The sequence below is a fragment of the Scyliorhinus canicula genome, chromosome 4 (assembly GCF_902713615.1).
Source record: "Scyliorhinus canicula chromosome 4, sScyCan1.1, whole genome shotgun sequence".
NCBI classification, from domain to species: domain Eukaryota; kingdom Metazoa; phylum Chordata; class Chondrichthyes; order Carcharhiniformes; family Scyliorhinidae; genus Scyliorhinus; species Scyliorhinus canicula.
In genome coordinates this window covers 1,301,074-1,322,506 of record NC_052149.1, presented here as the reverse complement: position 1 = coordinate 1,322,506, position 21,433 = coordinate 1,301,074, and the positions used below count along the sequence as shown (strand labels likewise).

The following is a 21,433-nucleotide window of genomic DNA, read 5'->3' as shown; positions in this document are numbered from 1 at the left end:
TGTACTGTCTGCTCCGAATGGCGACGGGTTTGCAATCGAGGGTGAGGTTAGCAAACAGGGAGGGAGGATCCACTTTGAGGGACGCGAGGCTGCAAACAGTAAGTGGGGGAATAGGGCCGCCGAATTCGAAGGTCAAGCTCTGCAGGTTGCACTGGAAATCCAGGCCCAAGAGTGCCGGAGCGCATCGACGGGGGAGAATGAGGAGTTTGAAGTTTTTGAAAACCCTCCCCTGGACTGTGAGGTCCGCTATGCAGCACCCGGTGATTTGGACGGAATGCGAACCTGAGGCCAATTCAATTTTATGTTTAACTGGGTGGATGGGGAGCGCGCAGCGTCTTACCGTGTCGGGGTGGACGAAACATTCCGTGCTCCCGGAGTCCAGCAGGCACCTTGTTTTGTGTCCGTTGAGCTGCACCGTCGTTGTAGTTTTGGCGAGCGAGCGTGGTTGCGACTGGTCGAGCTTGATGGAAGCAAGTCGTGGTGAGAGTTCCAGATCCTCTTCAGTGGCAGAGTAGTCGCTGGCAGGGCCTTCCGAGTTCGCCCAAGATGGCGACGCCCAGGACCCGCACGTGGAGTCAGGGTCCCAAGATGGCGACGCCCCGTGGGAGCCTCGTGGCGGCTGGGGGCAGTGTCAGCGGCGTCTGCGGGCCGGTCGGGGCAACTGGGAGCGTGGGTCGGGAGGACCGTGGGTCCTGGGGGAGGCGATCCGCGGTCGCTGTGCCGAACAGCAGCGACTGACTTGGTCTGGCAGACCACCGCGTAATGGCCCTTCTTCCCGCAGCTCTTACACAGAGCGGAGCGGGCTGGGCAGCGCGGGCGAGGGTGCTTGGAGAGGCCACAGAAATAGCAACGGGGCCCCGCTAGTTTGTCGGAGCGACCCGCGGCGCAGGCTTGTGGGGGGGGGGTCGGGTCCACGGAGGACGGGGGTGGCGCGTGCCAAGAAGTCCAGGGGGTTGCTGCGTGGCCGGGGGCGTAAGCGCGGGCGTTCAGGTCAGCAACCTCCAGGGAGGTTGCAAGAGTCCGTGCCTCAGCTAGGCTGAGGGTGTTCTTCTCCAGCAATCGTTGGCGGATAGGAGACTGCATGCCAGCAACGTAAGCGTCTCGGATTAAAAGTTCCATGTGCTCCGTTGCTGAAACTTGGAGACAGGCGCACGTTCTCCCTAGAGCTGCGAGGGCTGGTAAAACTCGTCCAGGGACTCACCAGGGAACTGTTGTCTGGTCGTCAGGAGATGCCGTGTGTATACTTCGTTGACCGGCCGGAGAAAGTGTCCTTTGCGAATCTCCATGGCCGCATCAAAGTCGCCTTCATCCTCGATCATTGAGTATATCGCTGTGCCCACGCATGAGTGGAGGATGTGGAGTTTCTGCTCCTTGGTGGGCTTGCCGGCTGCAGTTGTCAGGTAGCTATTAAAACACGCCTGCCAGTGTTTGCAGCTGCATTTTCAGCATGCGGGCTGGTGCGGAGGCAGTCAGGCTTGATGCGAAGCTCCATTCCAAAATTCTAGCTGATTAAATTGATGTACCATCAATTCGACTCAAGCCACATTTAGGATCCGAACTGTGGCTTTAATCAGCTAGTTGTTAGCCCGGTGGTCGAGTACAGAGAATGGCCGACCGCCGGGAACTCTGGGTAGGCGGGGCCTACTTGACTCTCGACCAATTGGAGAGCAGTCACATGACTAGTCCCAACCAATTGGACGAGAGGCACATGACTAGCCAGAGCCAATGGGAAGCCAGTGCTCTGCACCAATGGCAGTGCTCATATCCATACCACCACAATCCCCAAACTAATCCCACTGCCCCACTCTCTCCCCATAGCCCTGTATCAATCCCCAAACTAATCCCACTGCCCCGCTCTCAACCCATAGCCCTGTATCAATCCCCAAACTAATCCCACTGCCCCACTCTCTCCCCATAGCCCAGTATCAATCCCCAAACTAATCCCACTGCCCCACTCTCCATAGCCCAGTATCAATCCCCAAACTAATCCCACTGCCCCACTCTCCATAGCCCTGTATCAATCCCCAAACTAATCCCACTGCCCCGCTCTCTCCCCATAGCCCTTTGTCAATCCCAAACTAATCCCACTGCCCCACTCTCTCCCCATAGCCCTGTATCAATCCCCAAACTAATCCCACTGCCCCGCTCCCTCCCCATAGCCCTTTGTCAATCCCAAACTAATCCCACTGACCCACTCTCTCCCCATAGCCCTGTATCAATCCCCAAACTAATCCCACTGCCCCACTCCCTCCCCATAGCCCTGTATCAATCCCCAAACTAATCCCACTGCCCCGCTCTCTCCCCATAGCCCTGTATCAATCCCAAACTAATCCCACTGCCCCGCTCTCTCCCCATAGCCCTGTATCAATCCCAAACTAATCCCACTGCCCCACTCTCTCCCCATAGCCCTGTACTAATCCCACTGCCGCACTCCATCCCCATAGCTCTATATCAATCCCACTGCTCCACTTCCTCCCCATTGCCATGTATCAATCACCAAACTAATCCCACCGCCCCACTCTCTGCCCATATGATGGTTGTGTTGGGTGGAGTTCAATCATCCCAGCTCCAGGACATCACTGCAGGAGTTCCTCAGGGTCGTGTCCTCGGCCCAACCATCTCCAGCTGCTTCATCAATGACCTCCCTTCCATCATAAGGTCAGAAGTGGGGATGTTTGCGGATAACTGCACAATGTTCAGCATAATTTGCAACTCCTCAGATAATGAAGCAGTCCCTGTCCAAATGCAGCAAGACCTGGACAATATCCAGGCTCGGGGCTAACAGGGGGCAAGTTACATTCACACCACACAAGCCCCAGGCAATGGCCATCTCCTACAAGAGAGGATCTATCCACCGCCCCTGACATTCAACGGCATAACCATCGCTGAATCCTCCACACTCAACAACCTGGGGGTGACCATTAATCATTAATACTGTGGCTACCAGGGCAGGTCAAAGGCTAGGAATCCTACGGCGAGTAACTCACCTCCTGACTCCCCAAAGCCTGTGCACCATCTACAAGTCAGGAGTGTAATGGAATACTGTCCACTTGTACTTGCAGAGCTCCAACACCACTCAAGAAACTTTACACGATCCAGGACAAACAACTCTGCTTGATTACTCCCCTACCACAAACATTCAAACCCTCCACCACCGACGCACAGTGGCAGCCGTGTGTACCATCTACAAGATACACTGCAGCAACTCACCAAGGTTCCTTAGACAGAACCTTCCAAACCCACCACCTCTACCATCTAGAAGGACAAGATCAGCAGATACCTGGGAACCCCACCACCTGGAGGTTTCCCTCTCAGTCACTCCCCACCCTGACTTGGAAATATATCGGCCGTTCTTCCTCGACATCGTCCTTCTCTGCCGCTGGGGCAACATCCTGGAACTCCCTCCCTAACAGCACAGTGGGTGCACCTACACCCCAGGGACTGCAGCGGTTCAATCACTCCCCATAGCCCTGTATCAATCCCAAACTAATCCCACTGCCTCGCTCTCTCCAAATCCATTGTCTATTTACTATTGAGTCTCTTGCCATTTATGATTTTCCCATGGGCAGCGACCTCGCTCTGTTCACACCCTGTATATCTGCACCTTTCAGCCTCTCTGACCATTCTCAGAGCCCCCTCCACTGCCCCTCTCTCTAACCGTGGGACAATCTGTTTAATGTAGAATTTGTAACTTCCCTTAACATTTTGTTTCATTCTGCTCATTTCCAAAGCCCAAAATTGCATTTGAATGAAAATATTGTGAAGCTGGAGATGTTATTTTGTTGATCTATGCTGAAATCGCTGCCTATCATTTTCACTTTCCGATGCTGTGATAAAGATGTGGCTTGTACCTGGTTTAATATATTCCATTGCATCCCAATCCCTTCTGTTAGAATTACAATGATTATTTTACTGTGCTGAATCCAAACTGAAAATGTGAAATGGACAACAGGTGGATTTGTCACAATCATCACCCCGGTAATTTTTGGTCGCTGACAGCACCGTCCGCTCCCACTGCTGAACCACCTCCAGCTACTTTGGAAACAGGAATGAAGATTTCCTCTGGAAAGGGCCAATCAGGCAGCAGCTTGCGATCTATTTGCAGAATCAGAATACAATCTGTAGTCACAGGATTTACAGATACAACAGCCGGAGCTGGGTGGGACTGTCAGACAGCAACTCATCAGCTTCTCAACAGCCGGAGCTGGGTGGGACTGTCAGACAGCAACTCATCAGCTTCTCAGCTCAAATTGTACTGATCACAATGTTTAATCTTCTTCCAGATTCCGGCAGAGCCAATCAGGGGGTAAGTGTTGCTGCTACTTTGTGTGTTTGTGAGTGAGACTATGTGTTTGAGTTAGTATGTGTGTGAGAGTATGAGTATGTGAGCATGTGTCTGTGTGAGAGAGAGTGTGGGTGTATGGGCATGTGTGTGCGTGTGTAAGAATGTAGGTGTGTGAGTGTGTGTGTGAGATTGTGTGTGTGTGTCTGCATGTGTGTGTGAGAGTTGTGAGAGTGTGTGTGTGTTTGTGTGTATGTGTGAAGGAGTGGGTGAGTGTTTTGTGTGAGTGAGCGTGTGATTGTGTGTGTGTGTGTGCATTTGAGTGTGTGTGTGCATTTGTGAGTGTGTGTGTGTCTGTTTAATAATAATAATCACTTATTGTCACAAGTAGGCTTCAGTGAAGTTACTGTGAAGCGTGTGTGTCTATTTTTGTGTGTGTGGATGAGATTGTGTGAGTGTGAAAAAGTGTGTGTGTGTGACTGTATGACTGTGTGTGTGTGTGTGACTGTGTGTGTGTGTGTGTGTGTGTGAGTGTGTGTGTGTGTGTGTGTGTGTGTCAGATTGAGTGTTTGTGTGTGTGTGTCAGTTTGAGTGTGTGTGTGTGTCAGTTTGAGTGTGTGTGTGTGTCAGTTTGAGTGTGTGTGTGTCAGTTTGAGTGTGTGTGTCAGTTTGAGTGTGCGTGTGTGTCAGTTTGAGTGTGTGTGTCAGTTTGAGTGTGTGTGTGTGTCAGTGTGTGTCAGTGTGAGTGTGTGTGTCAGTGAGTGTGTGTCAGTTTGAGTGTGTGTGTGTCAGTTTGAGTGTGTGTGTGTCAGTTTGAGTGTGTGTGTGTCAGTTTGAGTGTGTGTGTGTCAGTTTGAGAGTGTGTGTGTGTGTCAGTGTGTGTGTCAGTTTGAGTGTGTGTGTGTCAGTTTGAGTGTGTGTGTGTCAGTTTGAGTGTGTGTGTGTCAGTGTGAGTGTGTGTGTGTGTGTCAGTTTGAGTGTGAGTTTGTGTGTGTCAGTTTGTGTGTGTGTGTCAGTTTGAGAGTGTATGTGTGTCAGTGTGTGTGTCAGTTTGAGTGTGTGTGTGTCAGTTTGAGTGTGCGTGTGTGTCAGTTTGAGTGTGCGTGTGTGTCAGTTTGAGTGTGTGTGTCAGTTTGAGTGTGTGTGTCAGTGTGTGTGTGAGTGAGTGTGAGTGTGTGTGAGTGTGTGTGTGTCAGTTTGAGTGTGTGTGTGTCAGTTTGAGTGTGTGTGTGTCAGTTTGAGTGTGAGTTTGTGTGTGTGTGTCAGTTTGTGTGTGTGTGTCAGTTTGAGAGTGTGTGTGTGTCAGTTTGAGAGTGTGTGGGTGTCAGTGTGTGTGTCAGTTTGAGAGTGTGTGTGTGTCAGTGTGTGTGTCAGTTTGAGAGTGTGTGGGTGTCAGTGTGTGTGTCAGTTTGAGAGTGTGTGTGTGTGTCAGTTTGAGTGTGTGTGTCAGTTTGAGTGTGTGTGTCAGTGTGACTGTGTGTCAGTTTGAGTGTGAGTGAGTGTGTGTGTGTCAGTGTGAGTGTGTGTGTCAGTGTGAGTGGGTGTGTGTGTGAGTGTCTGTCAGTGTGAATGTGTGTGTGTGTGTCAGTGTGAGTGTGTGTCAGTGTGAGTGTGTGTGTCAGTGTCAGTGTGTGTGTCAGTGTGTGTGTCAGTGTGACTGAGTGTGTCAGTGTGACTGAGTGTGTCAGTTTGAGTGAGTGTGTCAGTTTGAGTGAGTGTGTGTCAGTTTGAGTGTGTGTGTCAGTGTGTGTGTGACTGTGTGTGTGTCTGTGTGTGAGTGTGTCAGTGTGTGTGTGACTGTGTATGTGTGACTGTGTGTGTGTCAGTGTGTGTGTCAGTGTGTGTGTCAGTGTGTGTGTCAGTTTGAGTGTGTGTGTCAGTTTGAGTGTGTGTGTCAGTTTGTGTGTGTGTCAGTGTGTGTGTCAGTGTGAGTGTGTGTGTGAGTGTGTGTGTGTGTGTCAGTGTGTGTGTGTGTGTCAGTGTGTGTGTGTGTGTCAGTGTGTGTGTGTGTGTGTGTCAGTGTGAATGTGTCAGTGTGAGTGTGTGTGTGTGTCAGTGTCAGTGTGTGTCAGTGTCAGTGTGTGTGTGTGTCAGTGTGTGTGTGTCAGTGTGAGTTGTGTGTGTGAGTGTGAGCGTGTGTGTGTCAGTGTGAGTGTGAATGTGTCAGTGTGAGTGTGAGTGTGAAAGTGTGTCAGTGTGAGTGTGAAAGTGTGTCTGTGTGTGTGTGTGTCAGTGTGTGTGTGTGTGTCAGTGTGTGTGTGTGTCAGTGTGAGTGTGAATGTGTCAGTGTGAGTGTGTGTGTGTCAGTGTGTGTGTGTGTCAGTGTCAGTGTGTGTGTGTCAGTGTGAGTGTGTGTGTGTGTCAGTGTGTGTGTGTCAGTGTGAGTTGTGTGTGTGAGTGTGTGTGTGTCAGTGTGAGTGTGAATGTGTCAGTGTGAGTGTGAGTGTGAAAGTGTGTCAGTGTGAGTGTGAAAGTGTGTCAGTGTGAGTGTGAATGTGTCAGTGTGAGTGTGAATGTGTCAGTGTGAGTGTGTGTGTGTCAGTGTGTGTGTCAGTGTGTGTGTGTCAGTGTGTGTGTGTCAGTGTGTGTGTCAGTGTGTGTGTGTCAGTGTGTGTGTGTCAGTGTGTGTGTCAGTGTGTGTGTCAGTGTGTGTGTCAGTGTGTGTGTGTCAGTGTGTGTGTCAGTGTGTGTGTGTCAGTGTGTGTGTGTGTCAGTGTGTGTGTGTCAGTGTGTGTGTCAGTGTGTGTGTGTCAGTGTGTGTGTGTCAGTGTGAGTGTGTGTGTCAGTGTGAGTGTGAATGTGTGTGTGTCAGTGTCAGTGTGAGTGTGTGTGTCAGTGTGAGTGTGTGTGTGTCAGTGTGAGTGTGTGTGTCAGTGTGAGTGTGTGTGTCAGTGTGAGTGTGTGTGTCAGTGTGAGTGTGTGTGTCAGTGTGAGTGTGTGTGTCAGTGTGAGTGTGTGTGTCAGTGTGAGTGTGTGTGTCAGTGTGAGTGTGTGTGTCAGTGTGAGTGTGTGTGTCAGTGTGAGTGTGTGTGTCAGTGTGAGTGTGTGTGTGTCAGTGTGTGTGTGTGTGTCAGTGTGTGTGTGTGTGTCAGTGTGAGTGTGAATGTGTGTATGTGATTTTTCTGCCGTTTCTCACTCTGTTGAATTCCTCTCTGGCTGCACAGCCGGCTCAGACACATCTGCTCAGACACAAGCCAAGCCAGGTAATTAGCGGGGAGGAGCGAGCGGTTCAGTCAGATCGACAATCTAGCCGGGATCTCCATAGAGTTTTTCATGCAGCAATCATGTTCAGCTTCCAATTGCAAAACCTGAAATTCTATTCTGCTGATTGAGTGAGACAAACTGTTTCATTGAATGGCAACAATCAGTTTAGTGGCCATGGAGGAATCCATAACAAGAGGCGTAAAGAAACATATTTTATGTGAAGTAATCTGTACACCGTACATTCAGGACCCAGCGGGACAGATCCGCAAGGTTCCATCTGGGCCGGGTTTGATGACAGAGTCCATTACTCTGTGATGGGCCCCACCCTCAGTGTATTCTGGGAGGCTCCAGGAGGTGAATTGGTCCATCCCCAGATATCTCATACGGGTTATAACTTCCAGCATTTACACAACATTGTTAATCCAGTCCCAGCAGAGTGGAAATCAGACAACATCAGACACTGAGTCACATGAAGAGATGTTAGAACAGGTGACAAAAGCGGAGTAAAATTCTCCGTTTTAAGCTGGAGAAAGGAGAGATGTTTATGGGGTGGGGTATTTGAGAGCTTGGGGCACAGGCTGAAGGCACGAACATGAATGATGGAGCAGTGATGTGGGGCGATCAAGAGGCAATGGGAGGAATTGGAGGATCAGTTCGAGAGGATGTGACAGACACAGACAGGGTAGTTGTAGGGGCTGGAGGAGGTTACAGAGATGGGGGCTGGAGGAGGTTACAGAGATGGGGGCTGGAGGAGGTTACAGAGATCGGGGATGGAGGAGGTTACAGAGATGGGGGCTGGAGGAGGTTACAGAGATCGGGATTGGAGGAGGTTACAGAGATTGAGGCTGGAGGAGGTTACAGAGATCGGGGCTGGAGGAGGTTACAGCGATCGGGGCTGGAGGAGGTTACAGAGATGGAGGCTGGAGGAGGTTACAGAGATCGGGGGCTGGAGGAGGTTACAGAGATGGGGGCTGGAGGAGGTTACAGAGATCGGGGATGGAGGAGGTTACAGAGATCGGGGCTGGAGGAGGTTACAGAGATGGAGGCTGGAGGAGGTTACAGAGATCGGGGGCTGGAGGAGGTTACAGAGATCGGGGCTGGAGGAGGTTACAGAGATGGAGGCTGGAGGAGGTTACAGAGATCGGGGGCTGGAGGAGGTTACAGAGATCGGGGCTGGAGGAGGTTACAGAGATCGGGGGCTGGAGGAGGTTACAGAGATCGGGGCTGGAGGAGGTTACAGAGATCGGGGGCTGGAGGAGGTTACAGAGATCGGGGGCTGGAGGAGGTTACAGAGATCGGGGCTGGAGGAGGTTACAGAGATCGGGGCTGGAGGAGGTTACAGAGATGGAGGCTGGAGGAGGTTACAGAGATCGGGGGCTGGAGGAGGTTACAGAGATCGGGGCTGGAGGAGGTTACAGAGATGGAGGCTGGAGGAGGTTACAGAGATCGGGGGCTGGAGGAGGTTACAGAGATCGGGGCTGGAGGAGGTTACAGAGATCGGGGGCTGGAGGAGGTTACAGAGATCGGGGCTGGAGGAGGTTACAGAGATGGGGGCTATAGGAGGTTACAGAGATCGGGGCTGGAGGAGGTTACAGAGATCGGGGCTGGAGGAGGTTACAGAGATCGGGGCTGGAGGAGGTTACAGAGATCGGGGCTGGAGGAGGTTACAGAGATCGGGGCTGGAGGAGGTTACAGAGATCGGGGCTGGATGAGGTTACAGAGATCGGGACTGGAGGTTACAGAGATCGGGGCTGGAGGAGGTTACAGAGATCGGGGCTGGAGGAGGTTACAGAGATCGGGGCTGGAGGAGGTTACAGAGATGGGGGCTATAGGAGGTTACAGAGATCGGGGCTGGAGGAGGTTACAGAGATCGGGGCTGGAGGAGGTTACAGAGATGGGGGCTATTGGAGGTTACAGAGATGGGGGCTGGAGGAGGTTACAGCGATCGGGGCTGGAGGAGGTTACAGAGATCGGGGATGGAGGAGGTTACAGAGATCGGGGCTGGAGGAGGTTACAGAGATCGAGGCTGGAGGAGGTTACAGAGATCGGGGCTGGAGGAGGTTACAGAGATCGGGGCTGGAGGAGGTTACAGAGATCGGGACTGGAGGTTACAGAGATCGGGGGCTGGAGGAGGTTACAGAGATCGGGGCTGGAGGAGGTTACAGAGATCGGGACTGGAGGTTACAGAGATCGGGGGCTGGAGGAGGTTACAGAGATCGAGGCTGGAGGAGGTTACAGAGATCGGGGCTGGAGGAGGTTACAGAGATCGGGGCTGGAGGAGGTTACAGAGATCGGGGCTGGAGGAGGTTACAGAGATCGGGACTGGAGGTTACAGAGATCGGGGGCTGGAGGAGGTTACAGAGATCGGGGCTGGAGGAGGTTACAGAGATCGGGACTGGAGGTTACAGAGATCGGGGCTGGAGGAGGTTACAGAGATCGGGGCTGGAGGAGGTTACAGAGATCGGGGGCTGGAGGAGGTTACAGAGATGGAGGCTGGAGGAGGTTACAGAGATCGAGGCTGGAGGAGGTTACAGAGATCGGGGCTGGAGGAGGTTACAGAGATCGGGGCTGGAGGAGGTTACAGAGATCGGGGCTGGAGGAGGTTACAGAGATCGAGGCTGGAGGAGGTTACAGAGATTGGGGCTGGAGGAGGTTCCCGGTCAAACTAGCCCGCTCCCATTGGCGATATCCGGATCCCGGTGTGAAACCAGTGATCACTCGGTCAGCCCTATCTCCATCCCATTACCAGGAAGGATCTCCTATCGAATGGCTCCCGTGATCTAACTGCCTCCCAGCGAGCGGTTATACGGCCCCGCTGTACATACACCTCGCTAAAACCATGAAGCCAGCGGAATGGCTGCTGTGGGGATTCGAGGAGCTGAGTAGAACATAGAACATAGAACAGTACAGCACAGAACAGGCCCTTTGTGCCGAGCAATGATCACCCTACTCAAACCCACGTATCCACCCTATACCCGTAACCCAACAACCCCCCCTTAACCTTACTTTTTATTAGGACACTACGGGCAATTTAGCACGGCCAATCCACCTAACCCGCACATCTTTGGACTGTGGGAGGAAACCGGAGCACCCGGAGGAAACCCACGCACACACGGGGAGGACGTGCAGACTCCACACAGACAGTGACCCAGCCGGGAATCGAACCTGGGACCCTGGAGCTGTGAAACATTTATGCTAACCACCATGCTACCCTGCTGCCAGCTTGGAAATTGGGGACACTGGTCCGCTGGCCCAGTGTTTGCAGGGTCATGGGAGTACCCCCGGGGAGGAGGGGGTATGGGCTCAGCCAAATGGGTGGGCCACCCGCCAATGGTCCAGCGCCTGCAAATCTGCTATACCAATTTTAGGATAGTGTATCGACAACGCCGGCAACTCCAGCTGCTGTCTGTCTGTCCCACCGAACACCTCTGTGTCAGAACCCGTCCGTGGTCATATGGTGACGGTCACTTTAACCCACACTGACCATGCTGGCCACTGGCGCACAGCTGAAAGCATTCGTGATGGGAAATGGCAATTTTAGTGATGTGAACACCTCACAGCTCCCAGTGGATCCCTCGGGTGCACGTGTCATGTCGCAGGCGGTTGTTACTACCGAGCATCCCAATCAGACTGTGGGGAGAATGTGGAACTCGCTCCCAGAGGGAGTGGGGGGAATGTGGAACTCGCTCCCACAGGGAGTGGGGAGAATGTGGGACTCGCTCCCACAGGGGAGTGGGGAGAATGTGGGATCCGCTCCCACAGGGAGTGGGGAGAATGTGGGACTCGCTCTCACAGGGAGTGGGGAGAATGTGGGACTCGCTCCCACAGGGAGTGGGGAGAATGTGGGACTTGCTCCCACAGGGAGTGGGGAGAATGTGGGACTCGCTCCCAGAGGGAGTGGGGATAATGTGGGACGCGCTCCCACAGGGAGAGGGGAGAATGTGGGACTCGCTCCCACAGGGAGTGGGGAGAATGTGGGACTCGCTCTCACAGGGAGTGGGGAGAATGTGGGACTCGCTCCCAGAGGGAGTGGGGATAATGTGGGACGCGCTCCCACAGGGAGAGGGGGAGAATGTGCGATTCGCTCCCACGGGGAGTAGGGAGAATATGGAACACGCTCCCACAGGGAGAGGAGGAGAATTTGGGATGCGCTCCCACAGGGAGTGGGGAGAATGTGGGAATCGCTCCCAGAGGAAGTGGGGAGAATGTGGGAGTCGCTCCCACAGGGAGAGGAGGAGAATGTGGGAGTCGCTCCCACAGAGAGTGGGGAGAATGTGGGACTCGCTCCCACAGAGAGTGGGGAGAATGTGGGACTCGCTTCCACTGGGAGTGGGGAGAATGTGGAACTCGCTCCCACAGGGAGTGGGGAGAATGTGGGACTTGCTCCCAGAGGAAGTGGTTGAGGCGAAAGGTGAAGTTGGATGAACACTTGAGGGGAGATGAATAGGAGGGGATTCTGATGGTGTGAGAGGAAGAGGAGGAGGGAGGAAGCGTGTGTGCAGCAGATGTGACAGGATGGAGAAGATAGGTGGAATGGCCTGTGTCTGTCCTGTACATTCTGTAAATTGCTCTGTCTCCTTTGTGTTCTCAAATTACAGAAATGTTTCAATGGACACCAGGCCCACAGCCGATACTCAGACCCAGGTGAGTTCATCGTTCTGTTGGTAAAAACAGCTGCCAATCACACGCTGTGTTTGTTTTCGTACCATGTTCACCTGTGGAACCGTACCTGGGGAACCGTACCTGGGGAACCGTACCTAGGGAACCGTACCTAGGGAACCGTACCTGGGGAACCGTACCTGGGGAACCGTACCTGGGGAACCGTACCTGGGGAACCGTACCTGGGGAACCGTACCTAGGGAACCGTACCTAGGGAACCGTACCTGGGGAATCGTACCTGGGGAACCGTACCTGGGGAACCGTACCTAGGGAACCGTACCTGGGGAATCGTACCTAGGGAACCGTACCTAGGGAACTGTACCTGGGGAACCGTACCTAGGGAACCGTACCTAGGGAACCGTACCTGTGGAACCGTACCTAGGGAACCGTACCTGTGGAACCGTACCTAGGGAACCGTACCTGGGGAACCGTACCTGGGGAATCGTACCTAGGGAACCGTACCTGGGGAATCGTACCTAGGGAACCGTACCTAGGGAACCGTACCTAGGGAACCGTACCTGGGGATAGGGAACCGTACCTGGGGAACCGTACCTGGGGAACCGTACCTGGGGAACCGTACCTGGGGAACCGTACCTGGGGAATCGTACCTGGGGAACCGTACCTGGGGAACCGTACCTGGGGAACCGTACCTGGGGAATCGTACCTAGGGAACCGTACCTAGGGAACTGTACCTGGGGAACCGTACCTAGGGAACCGTACCTAGGGAACCGTACCTGTGGAACCGTACCTAGGGAACCGTACCTGTGGAACCGTACCTAGGGAACCGTACCTGGGGAACCGTACCTGGGGAATCGTACCTAGGGAACCGTACCTGGGGAATCGTACCTAGGGAACCGTACCTAGGGAACCGTACCTAGGGAACCGTACCTGGGGATAGGGAACCGTACCTGGGGAACCGTACCTGGGGAACCGTACCTGGGGAACCGTACCTGGGGAACCGTACCTGGGGAATCGTACCTGGGGAACCGTACCTGGGGAACCGTACCTGGGGAACCGTACCTGGGGAATCGTACCTAGGGAACCGTACCTAGGGAACCGTACCTGGGGAACCGTACCTTGGGATAGGGAACCGTACCTAGGGAATCGTACCTAGGGAATCGTACCTGGGGAACCGTACCTGGGGAACCGTACCTGGGGAACCGTACCTAGGGAACCGTACCTAGGGATAGGGAACCGTACCTAGGGAACCGTACCTAGGGAATTGTACCTGGGGATAGGGAACCGTACCTAGGGAATCGTACCTAGGGAATCGTACCTGGGGAACCGTACCTGGGGAATTGTACCTGGGGATAGGGAACCGTACCTAGGGAATCGTACCTAGGGAATCGTACCTGGGGAACCGTACCTGGGGAACTGTACCTAGGGAACCGTACCTGGGGAACTGTACCTAGGGAACTGTACCTAAGGAATCGTACCTGGGGAATCGTACCTGGGGAATCGTACCTAGGGAATCGTACCTGGGGAACCGTACCTGGGGAATCGTACCTGGGGAATCGTACCTAGGGAATTGTACCTGGGGAACCGTACCTAAGGAATCGTACCTGGGGAACCGTACCTAGGGAATCGTACCGTACCTAGTGAATCGTACCTGGGGAATCGTACCTGGGGAATCGTACCTGGGGAATCGTACCTGGGGAATCGTACCTGGGGAATCGTACCTGGGGAATCGTACCTGGGGAATCGTACCTAGGGAATCGTACCTGGGGAACCGTACCTGGGGAACCGTACCTAGGGAATCGTACCTGGGGAACCGTACCTAGTGAATTGTACCTGGGGAATCGTACCTGGGTAATCGTACCTGGGAAACCGTACCTGGGGAACCGTACCTGGGGAATCGTACCTAGGGAATCGTGCCATACCTAGGGAACTGTACCTAGAGAATCGTACCTGGGGAATCGTACCTAGGGAACCGTACCTAGGGAACCGTACCTGGGGAACCGTACCTGTGGAACCGTACCTAGGGAACCGTACCTAGGGAATCGTACCTGGGGAATCCGACCTGTCTACCTACAAACCCATTGGCCCGTTTTTCATTTCCAGACTTTGTTTTGCTCTGTATTGATATTGCCAGAGGGCCGCATGGTAGCACAGTGGTTAGCACTCTCACTTCACAGCTCCTGGGTTCCAGGTTCGATTCCCGGCTTGGGTCACTGTCTGTGTGGAGTCTACACGTTCTCCCCGTGTATGCGTTGGTTTTCTCCGGGTGCTCCGGATTCCTCCCACAGTTCAAAAGAGTTGCAGACACAAAGTTTGGTGGAATTGCGGATAGCGATGAGGACTGTCAGAGGATACAGCAGGATTTAGATCGTTTGGAGACTTGGGCGGAGAGATGGCAGAAGGAGTTTAGTCCGGACAAATGTGAGGTAATGCATTTTGGAATGTCTAATGCAGGTAGGGAATATACAGTGAATGGTAGAAACCTCAAGAGTATTGACAGTCAGAGAGATCTAGGTGCACAGGTCCACAGGTCACTGAAAGGGGTAACACAGGTGGAGAAGGTAGTCAAGAAGGCATACGGCATGCTTGCCTTCATTGGCCGGGGCATTGAGTATAAGAATTGGCAAGTCATGTTGCAGCTGTATAGAACCTTAGTTAGGCCACACTTGGAGTATAGTGTTCAATTCTGGTCGCCACACTACCAGAAGGATGTGGAGGCTTTAGAGATGGTGCGAAGAGATTTACGAGGATGCTGCCTGGTATGGAGGGCATTAGCTATGAGGGAGGTTGAATAAACTCGGTTTGTTCTCACTGGAACGACGGAGGTTGAGGGGCGACCTGAGGAGGTCTAAACAGAGTGGATCGTCAGAGGCTTTTCCCCAGGGTAGAGGGGTCAATTACTGGGGGGCATAGGTTTAAGGTGCGAGGGGCAAGGTTTAGAGGAGATGTACGAGGCAAGTTTTTTTACACAGAGGGTAGTGGGTGCCTGGAACTCGCTGCCGGAGGGGGTGGTGGAAGCAGGGACGATAGTGACGTTTAAGGGGCATCTTGACAAATACATGAATAGGATGGGAATAGAGGGATACGGACCCCGGAAGTATAGAAGATTTTAGTTTAGGCGGACAGCATGGTCGGCGCAGGCTTGAAGGGCCGAAGGGCCTTTCCTGTGCTGTACTTTTCTTTCGCTCTTTGTTTGGATTTCCAGCAAGGCCCAGAACAGGACATTTGGACAGGTGGCAAAAGGTCAGTCAAAGAGGCAAATTTTCCGGAATGCGTGAAAGGAGGAAAGAGGGAGAAGGAGAGAGAGATTCCGGAGGGAATTCCAGAACCGAGTGGCCTGGCAGCTTCTGTGGGGAAGTGCAGGAAGCAGAGGAATACACACCCCACCACAAAGTGCAGTCTCGTTAGAAAATCTCAGGAACTGTCAGTGAAACATTTCACAATTCCGTTTCACTTGTTGCCACTTGTGCTTTATTCCCATTGGGTGAGAATTCACTTGCGGCCAAACAGCGAGTCTGTGGTTGGACAGAGTTGGGTTTAGGAAATTTCACCGCTCTTTTTCAATCAAGTTTTGACTCGAAAAACAGAGAATAAAAACCCTGTTTTTCTGATCTTAGTTTCCTAAGATTGGTATGAACTTGAGAGCTGGAAGATGGGAAAGGACAGGCCATTCAACCCCTTTAGTCTGTTCCACCATTCACGGAATCATAGAATCCCTACAGTGCAGGAGGCTATTCGGCCCATCAAGTCTGCATTGACCCTCTGAAAGAGCATCTTACCTAGGCCCACTTCCCCACCAAACCCAATTAAGGGATAATTTTTGGCACGGCCAATCCACCTATCCTCCACATCCCTGTATTGTGGGAGGAAACCGGAGCACCCGGAGGAAACCCACACACGCACGGGGAGAACATGCAGACTCCACACAGTCACCCAAGGCCGGAATTGAACTCGGGTCCTTGGCGTTGTGAGGCAGAAGTGCTAACCACTGTGCCATCGTGCCGCCCCTGTGACCTAACATCATATACCTGCCTTTGTCCCATATCCCTCAATACCCTGGATAACAACAGTCTATTCATCTTTGATTTGAAAATCAACAATTGATGGAGAATCTGTTTCTGATTTGTGCATAGACACGCGGCTGGATTCTTCGATCCTGGGGCTATGGCCCCACGCCGGCGTGGGAATGGTGGCGTTTATGGCAGAAAGAACGTCACGGGGCTACGTGGCGGCCAGTCTCGCAGACCCGGCCCACAAAATAGTCCCCTCCTTTGGCCGGCCCGTGTGTCCCGGACCACCCCTACCCCAGTGCCCCCAACCCCGGACGAAGTTCCCCCCTTGCCCGCGGATCGGCCCTCCCCCGACTGTGGAGGTGCTGGACAGAGTCCGCAGCCGCCACGCTGAGTTCCCGATAGGTCAGATCACACATGACAGACGCCGTCGGGAACTCGACAGGTCGGGGGCGGAGCATTGGGGGCCGGGCCTCAGGCAACGCCCTGCTTTGGAAGGGGCGGAGCATTGGGGGGGGGTCGGGCCTCAGGCAACGCCCTGCTTTGGAAGGGGCGGAGCATTGGGGGTCGGGCCTCAGGCAACGCCCTGCTTTGGAAGGGGCGGAGCAATGGGGGTCGGGCCTCAGGCAACGCCCTGCTTTGGAAGGGGCGGAGCATTGGGGGTCGGGCCTCAGGCAACGCCCTGCTTTGGAAGGGGCGGAGCATTGGGAGTCGGGCCTCAGGCAACGCCCTGCTTTGGAAGGGGCGGAGCATTGGGGGCCGGGCCTCAGGCGACGCCCTGCTTTGGAAGGGGTGGAGCATCGCCAAAGCGGCACCGGCCCTGATCTGGTCGGGGACTTTGATTCTCTGGCTGATCGCCGAATGCGATTCCTGCGCCGGCGACTGGAGAATCTCGCCCCAGTTGTCCAATTTTATTCCTGAAAGGTCTGACTCTAATTTCTAGACTCTGTCCCAGTGGGGGTGGTCAGGTTAGCCCAGTAGGTTGGACAGCTGGTTTGTGAAGTGAAGCATCATCAACAGCACGGGTTCAATTCCCGTTCTTGCTGAGGTTATTGATGGAGGCTCTGCCTTCTCACCCTCTCCCCTCACCTCAGGTATGGTGACCCTCCACCACCAGTCAGCTCTCCCTCAAAGGGGAAAACAGTCCTTGGGGACACTCCATTGCCCAACCAGTGGCGAGTTTCCCTTTATCTGTTCCCCTTAAACCTTTAAAATTTCAATCAAATCATCCCTTAACCTTGACATGCCTGCTTTGTGTAATTTATCACTTGTAGTCCAGGTATTTTCCTGGTAAATCTACACTACATTCCCAACCCCCACCTCCCCTGCACCCCCCGCGCCCCCAACCCCCAAGGCCAACATGTCCTTCCTAAAGTGTGGCTCTCCGAACACAGTCCTCTAAGTATGGGTCTAACTTGGGTTTTGTATAACTGAAGCGGGATTTTTCATAGATTTCATAGAATTTACAGTGCAGAAGGAGACCATTCGGCCCATCGAGTCTGCACCGGCTCTTGGAAAGAGCACCCGACCCAAGCCCACACCTCCACCCTATCCCCATAACCCAGTAACCCCACCCAACACGAAGGGCAATTTTGGACACTAAGGGCAATTGATCATGGCCAATGCACCTAACCTGCACATCTTTGGACTGTGGGAGGAAAGCGGAGCACCCGGAGGAAATCCACACAGACACGGGGAGAACGGGCAGTCTCCGCACAGACAGTGATGCAAGCCGGGAATCGAACCTGGGACCCTGGAGCTGTGAAGCAATTGTGCTAACCACTGTGCTATCGTGCTGCCACACATTTGACCCCCTTGTAGTCTCGTCCTCCAGATATTAAGGCCAGTATTATATTAACCTTTATCATTATTTTCTGCACCTGTTTATGACATTTTAATGAATTTTGGACCCTCCCCCATGTCTCTTTGGACCCCTGTTTCTAGCTTTTCACCCTGGAGATGGTTCCTTATTTATCCTGATTGGGTTTGAAATGTAGACATTTCCATTTGACTACATTGGAATCCAGTAGGTTTGTCCTTTCCCTCAATATATCAGCATCACTGGAATTTTAGGCTTGGCTGTTTCCAGTGCCACCTATCCTCAGCAAAGCTACAATCCAACTGCAGGACCAGAATGGAGAAGGAATGTTCCTGAACAAGTTAGAATTTGTCCGAGCATTATTAAGATATCAAAGTGCTGTCTGGCGCCAACACCGAGATGGTCTTGGCTCATTTCTCACGGGAAGCTCCCACTTTCATTCTGGTTCCTGCTTTGTTCTAACTTTGGTCCCAAATTTTCTGATAGTTTTATCCATTCTTTGTGATTGATATTATTCACATTTCAGAAGTAAATTGATCTCAGTTCTTTGTTATTGATCCAGTTCCTGATTTGTATCTGATCTAATTCTACAAATGTCCTGATTCCTGTTTTAGGTTAAATCCAGTTTGTGATTTGCGATATTGTTTCTCACTGAATCTTAGACTTAGACTTAGAACAGTACAGCACAGAACAGGCCCTTCGGCCCTCGATGTTGTGCCGAGCAATGATCACCCTACAAGCCAACGTATCCACCCTATACCCGTAACCCAACAACCCCCACTATTAACCTTATTTTTTAGGACACTAAGGGCAATTTAGCATGGCCAATCCACCTAACCCGCACATCTTTGGACTGTGGGAGGAAACCGGAATCTCTTTTGCATTGATCCAATTGTTATTGATCCAATTCAGGTTTTGTGATTGGTTCAATCCCTGATTTCTCATTGATCCAATTTTAATTTTGTGAATTGTTTGATGTTTGAGCCAGTTCTGTTTCTGCGTTTGATCCAGTTGCTGTTCTGTGATGTTCCAAATGTAAGAATGCACAGGTACAGGATTAATCCTGGGAAAGAATGGGGTCAGAGAGGGAATGTTTAAGAGTTTGATTGTGTAACTTTACGATGTCACTTTCATTAACTTGGCAGAGATGTGGGAAGCAGGAGGTAATAGGAGAGAGGAATAACAAGATGCAAAAAGCATCAGGAGACATAGCACTAGGATAGGAATTAGTAAGGTATCAGTAGGTTCAGTGTAAGAGGTAAAGTATTAAAGTCTAAATTAGGATTAATATATTTATGTGAATGTTGTTACAGAAAGAAAGGGGTTTAATTTAAACAGCCCTGGGGTGCATTTTCCCCAAATTCTGTCAGGGTGTGAGGCTCCGAGTGAAAACCGATGTGTATCTCTCCACAATCACAGGCGAGTTTCCAGACCAGCTTTCCCAGCTCTCGCTGCACAGAGTCTGGGGATGTGGTTTCTGTCATCACTCTGCCAGGGGCCTAACAGAGTCAGCAAGGCCGGCTCCACAGAGATCGGCCGCCATCTGTAAAGGGTGCCCCGATCTCAATAAATACCCTTCCAACCCCTGCCCCACAGCTGTCAAAGACTACACCCCCTCCACCCCCCCCCCCCCCACAATCATTGGGGAGACACCCTTCACCCACCATATAAGTATCGGGACACCCCCCTTCTCTCCGACCAGCCACCACACAAGTATCAGGGCTTCTGCCCTTCACCACATATAACGGTAACCCCTCCAATAACAGGGCTTCCCAGAGGGCGGACTGCCACCCATGGCAGGGGCTGCCAGAAATGACCCTCACCACCCAGGGGCTGTATGTACCCCTGGACCCCAGCGTGGTCATCAAAACTGGTTTCTGTTATTAATGTAGTGATACTCACTGGCCGGATGCCTCACTGGCTGGATTCTCACAGGCCGGACGCCCCACTGGCCGGATTCTCACTGGCCGGACGCTTCACTGGCCTGATTCTCACTGGCCGGATTCTCACTGGCCGGATTTTCACTGGCCGGATTCTCACTGGCCAGACGCTTCACTGGCCGGATGCCTCACTGGCTGCATTCTCACAGGCCGGCGCCCCACTGGCCGGATTCTCACTGGCCGGATGCCTCACTGGCCAGACGCTTCACTGGCCTGATTCTCACTGGCCGGACGCTTCACTGGCCTGATTCTCACTGGCCGGATTCTCACTGGCCGGATTCTCACTGGCCGGACGTCTCACTGGCCGGATTCTCACTGGCCGGATTCTCACTGGCCGGATTCTCACTGGCCGGATTCTCACTGGCCGGATTCTCACTGGCCGGATGCCTCACTGGCCGGATGCCCCACTGGCCGGACGTCTCACTGGCCGGATGCCCCACTGGCCGGACGTCTTACTGGCCGGATTCTCACTGGCCGGATTCTCACTGGCCGGACGCCTCACTGGCCGGATTCTCACTGGCCGGATTCTCACTGGCCGGACGTCTCACTGGCCGGACTCTCACTGGACGGACTCTCACTGGCCGGATTCTCACTGGCCGGATGCCCCACTGGCCGGATTCTCACTGGCCGGATTCTCACTGGCCGGATTCTCACTGGCCGGACTCTCACTGGCCGGACTCTCACTGGCCGGACTCTCACTGGCCGGACTCTCACTGGCCGGATTCTCACTGGCCGGATTCTCACTGGCCGGACGCCCCACTGGCCGGATACTCACTGGCCGGATTCTCACTGGCCGGATTCTCACTGGCCGGATTCTCACTGGCCGGATTCTCACTGGCCGGATTCTCACTGGCCGGACGCCTCACTGGCCGGACGCCTCACTGGCCGGATTCTCACTGGCCGGATTCTCACTGGCCGGATTCTCACTGGCCGGACGCCCCACTGGCCGGACGCCTCACTGGCCGGATTCTCACTGGCCGGATTCTCACTGGCCGGACTCTCACTGGCCGGACGTCTCACTGGCCGGACGTCTCACTGGCCGGACGTCTCACTGGCTGACGTCTCACTGGCTGATGTCTCACTGGCTGATGTCTCACTGGCTGACGTCTCACTGGCTGTCGTCTCACTGGCTGTCGTCTCATTGGCTGACGTCTCACTGGCTGTCGTCTCACTGGCTGTCGTCTCTCTGGTTGACGTCTCATTGGCCGGCGTCTCACTGGCTCACTCTCACTGACCGGACGTCTCACTGACCGGACATCTCACTGGCTGACGTCTCTCTGGCTGACGTCTCACTGGCTGACGTCTCACTGACCAGACATCTCACTGGTTGACGTCTCACTGACCGGACATCTCACTGGCTGACGTCTCTCTGGCTGACGTCTCACTGGCTGACGTCTCACTGACCAGACATCTCACTGGTTGACGTCTCACTGGCCGGACGTCTCTCTGACTGACGTCTCTCTGACTGACGTCTCACTGGCTGACGTCTCACTGGCTGACGTCTCACTGGCTGACGTCTCACTGACCAGACATCTCACTGGCTGACGTCTCACTGGCTGGA

At 53.4% G+C, this 21,433-nt stretch overlaps 1 protein-coding gene across 2 annotated transcripts in view; it reads left to right on the top strand.

Annotated features, from left to right (window-relative positions):
- The window catches only part of LOC119964299 (guanine nucleotide exchange factor VAV3-like), a 77,468-nt gene that overhangs the window by 44,760 nt on the left and 11,275 nt on the right, over positions 1 to 21,433 (top strand). Inside the window, exons 4-5 of one of the 2 annotated variants that reach the window (XM_038793575.1) lie at positions 4,284 to 4,306; positions 12,085 to 12,130. The exons of the other annotated variant lie outside the window; for it this stretch is intronic. Of the exons in view, the coding sequence (XP_038649503.1) occupies positions 4,284 to 4,306; positions 12,085 to 12,130 (69 nt within the window). The remainder of the gene's footprint in view (positions 1 to 4,283; positions 4,307 to 12,084; positions 12,131 to 21,433) is intronic. 2 annotated transcript variants of the gene reach the window in all.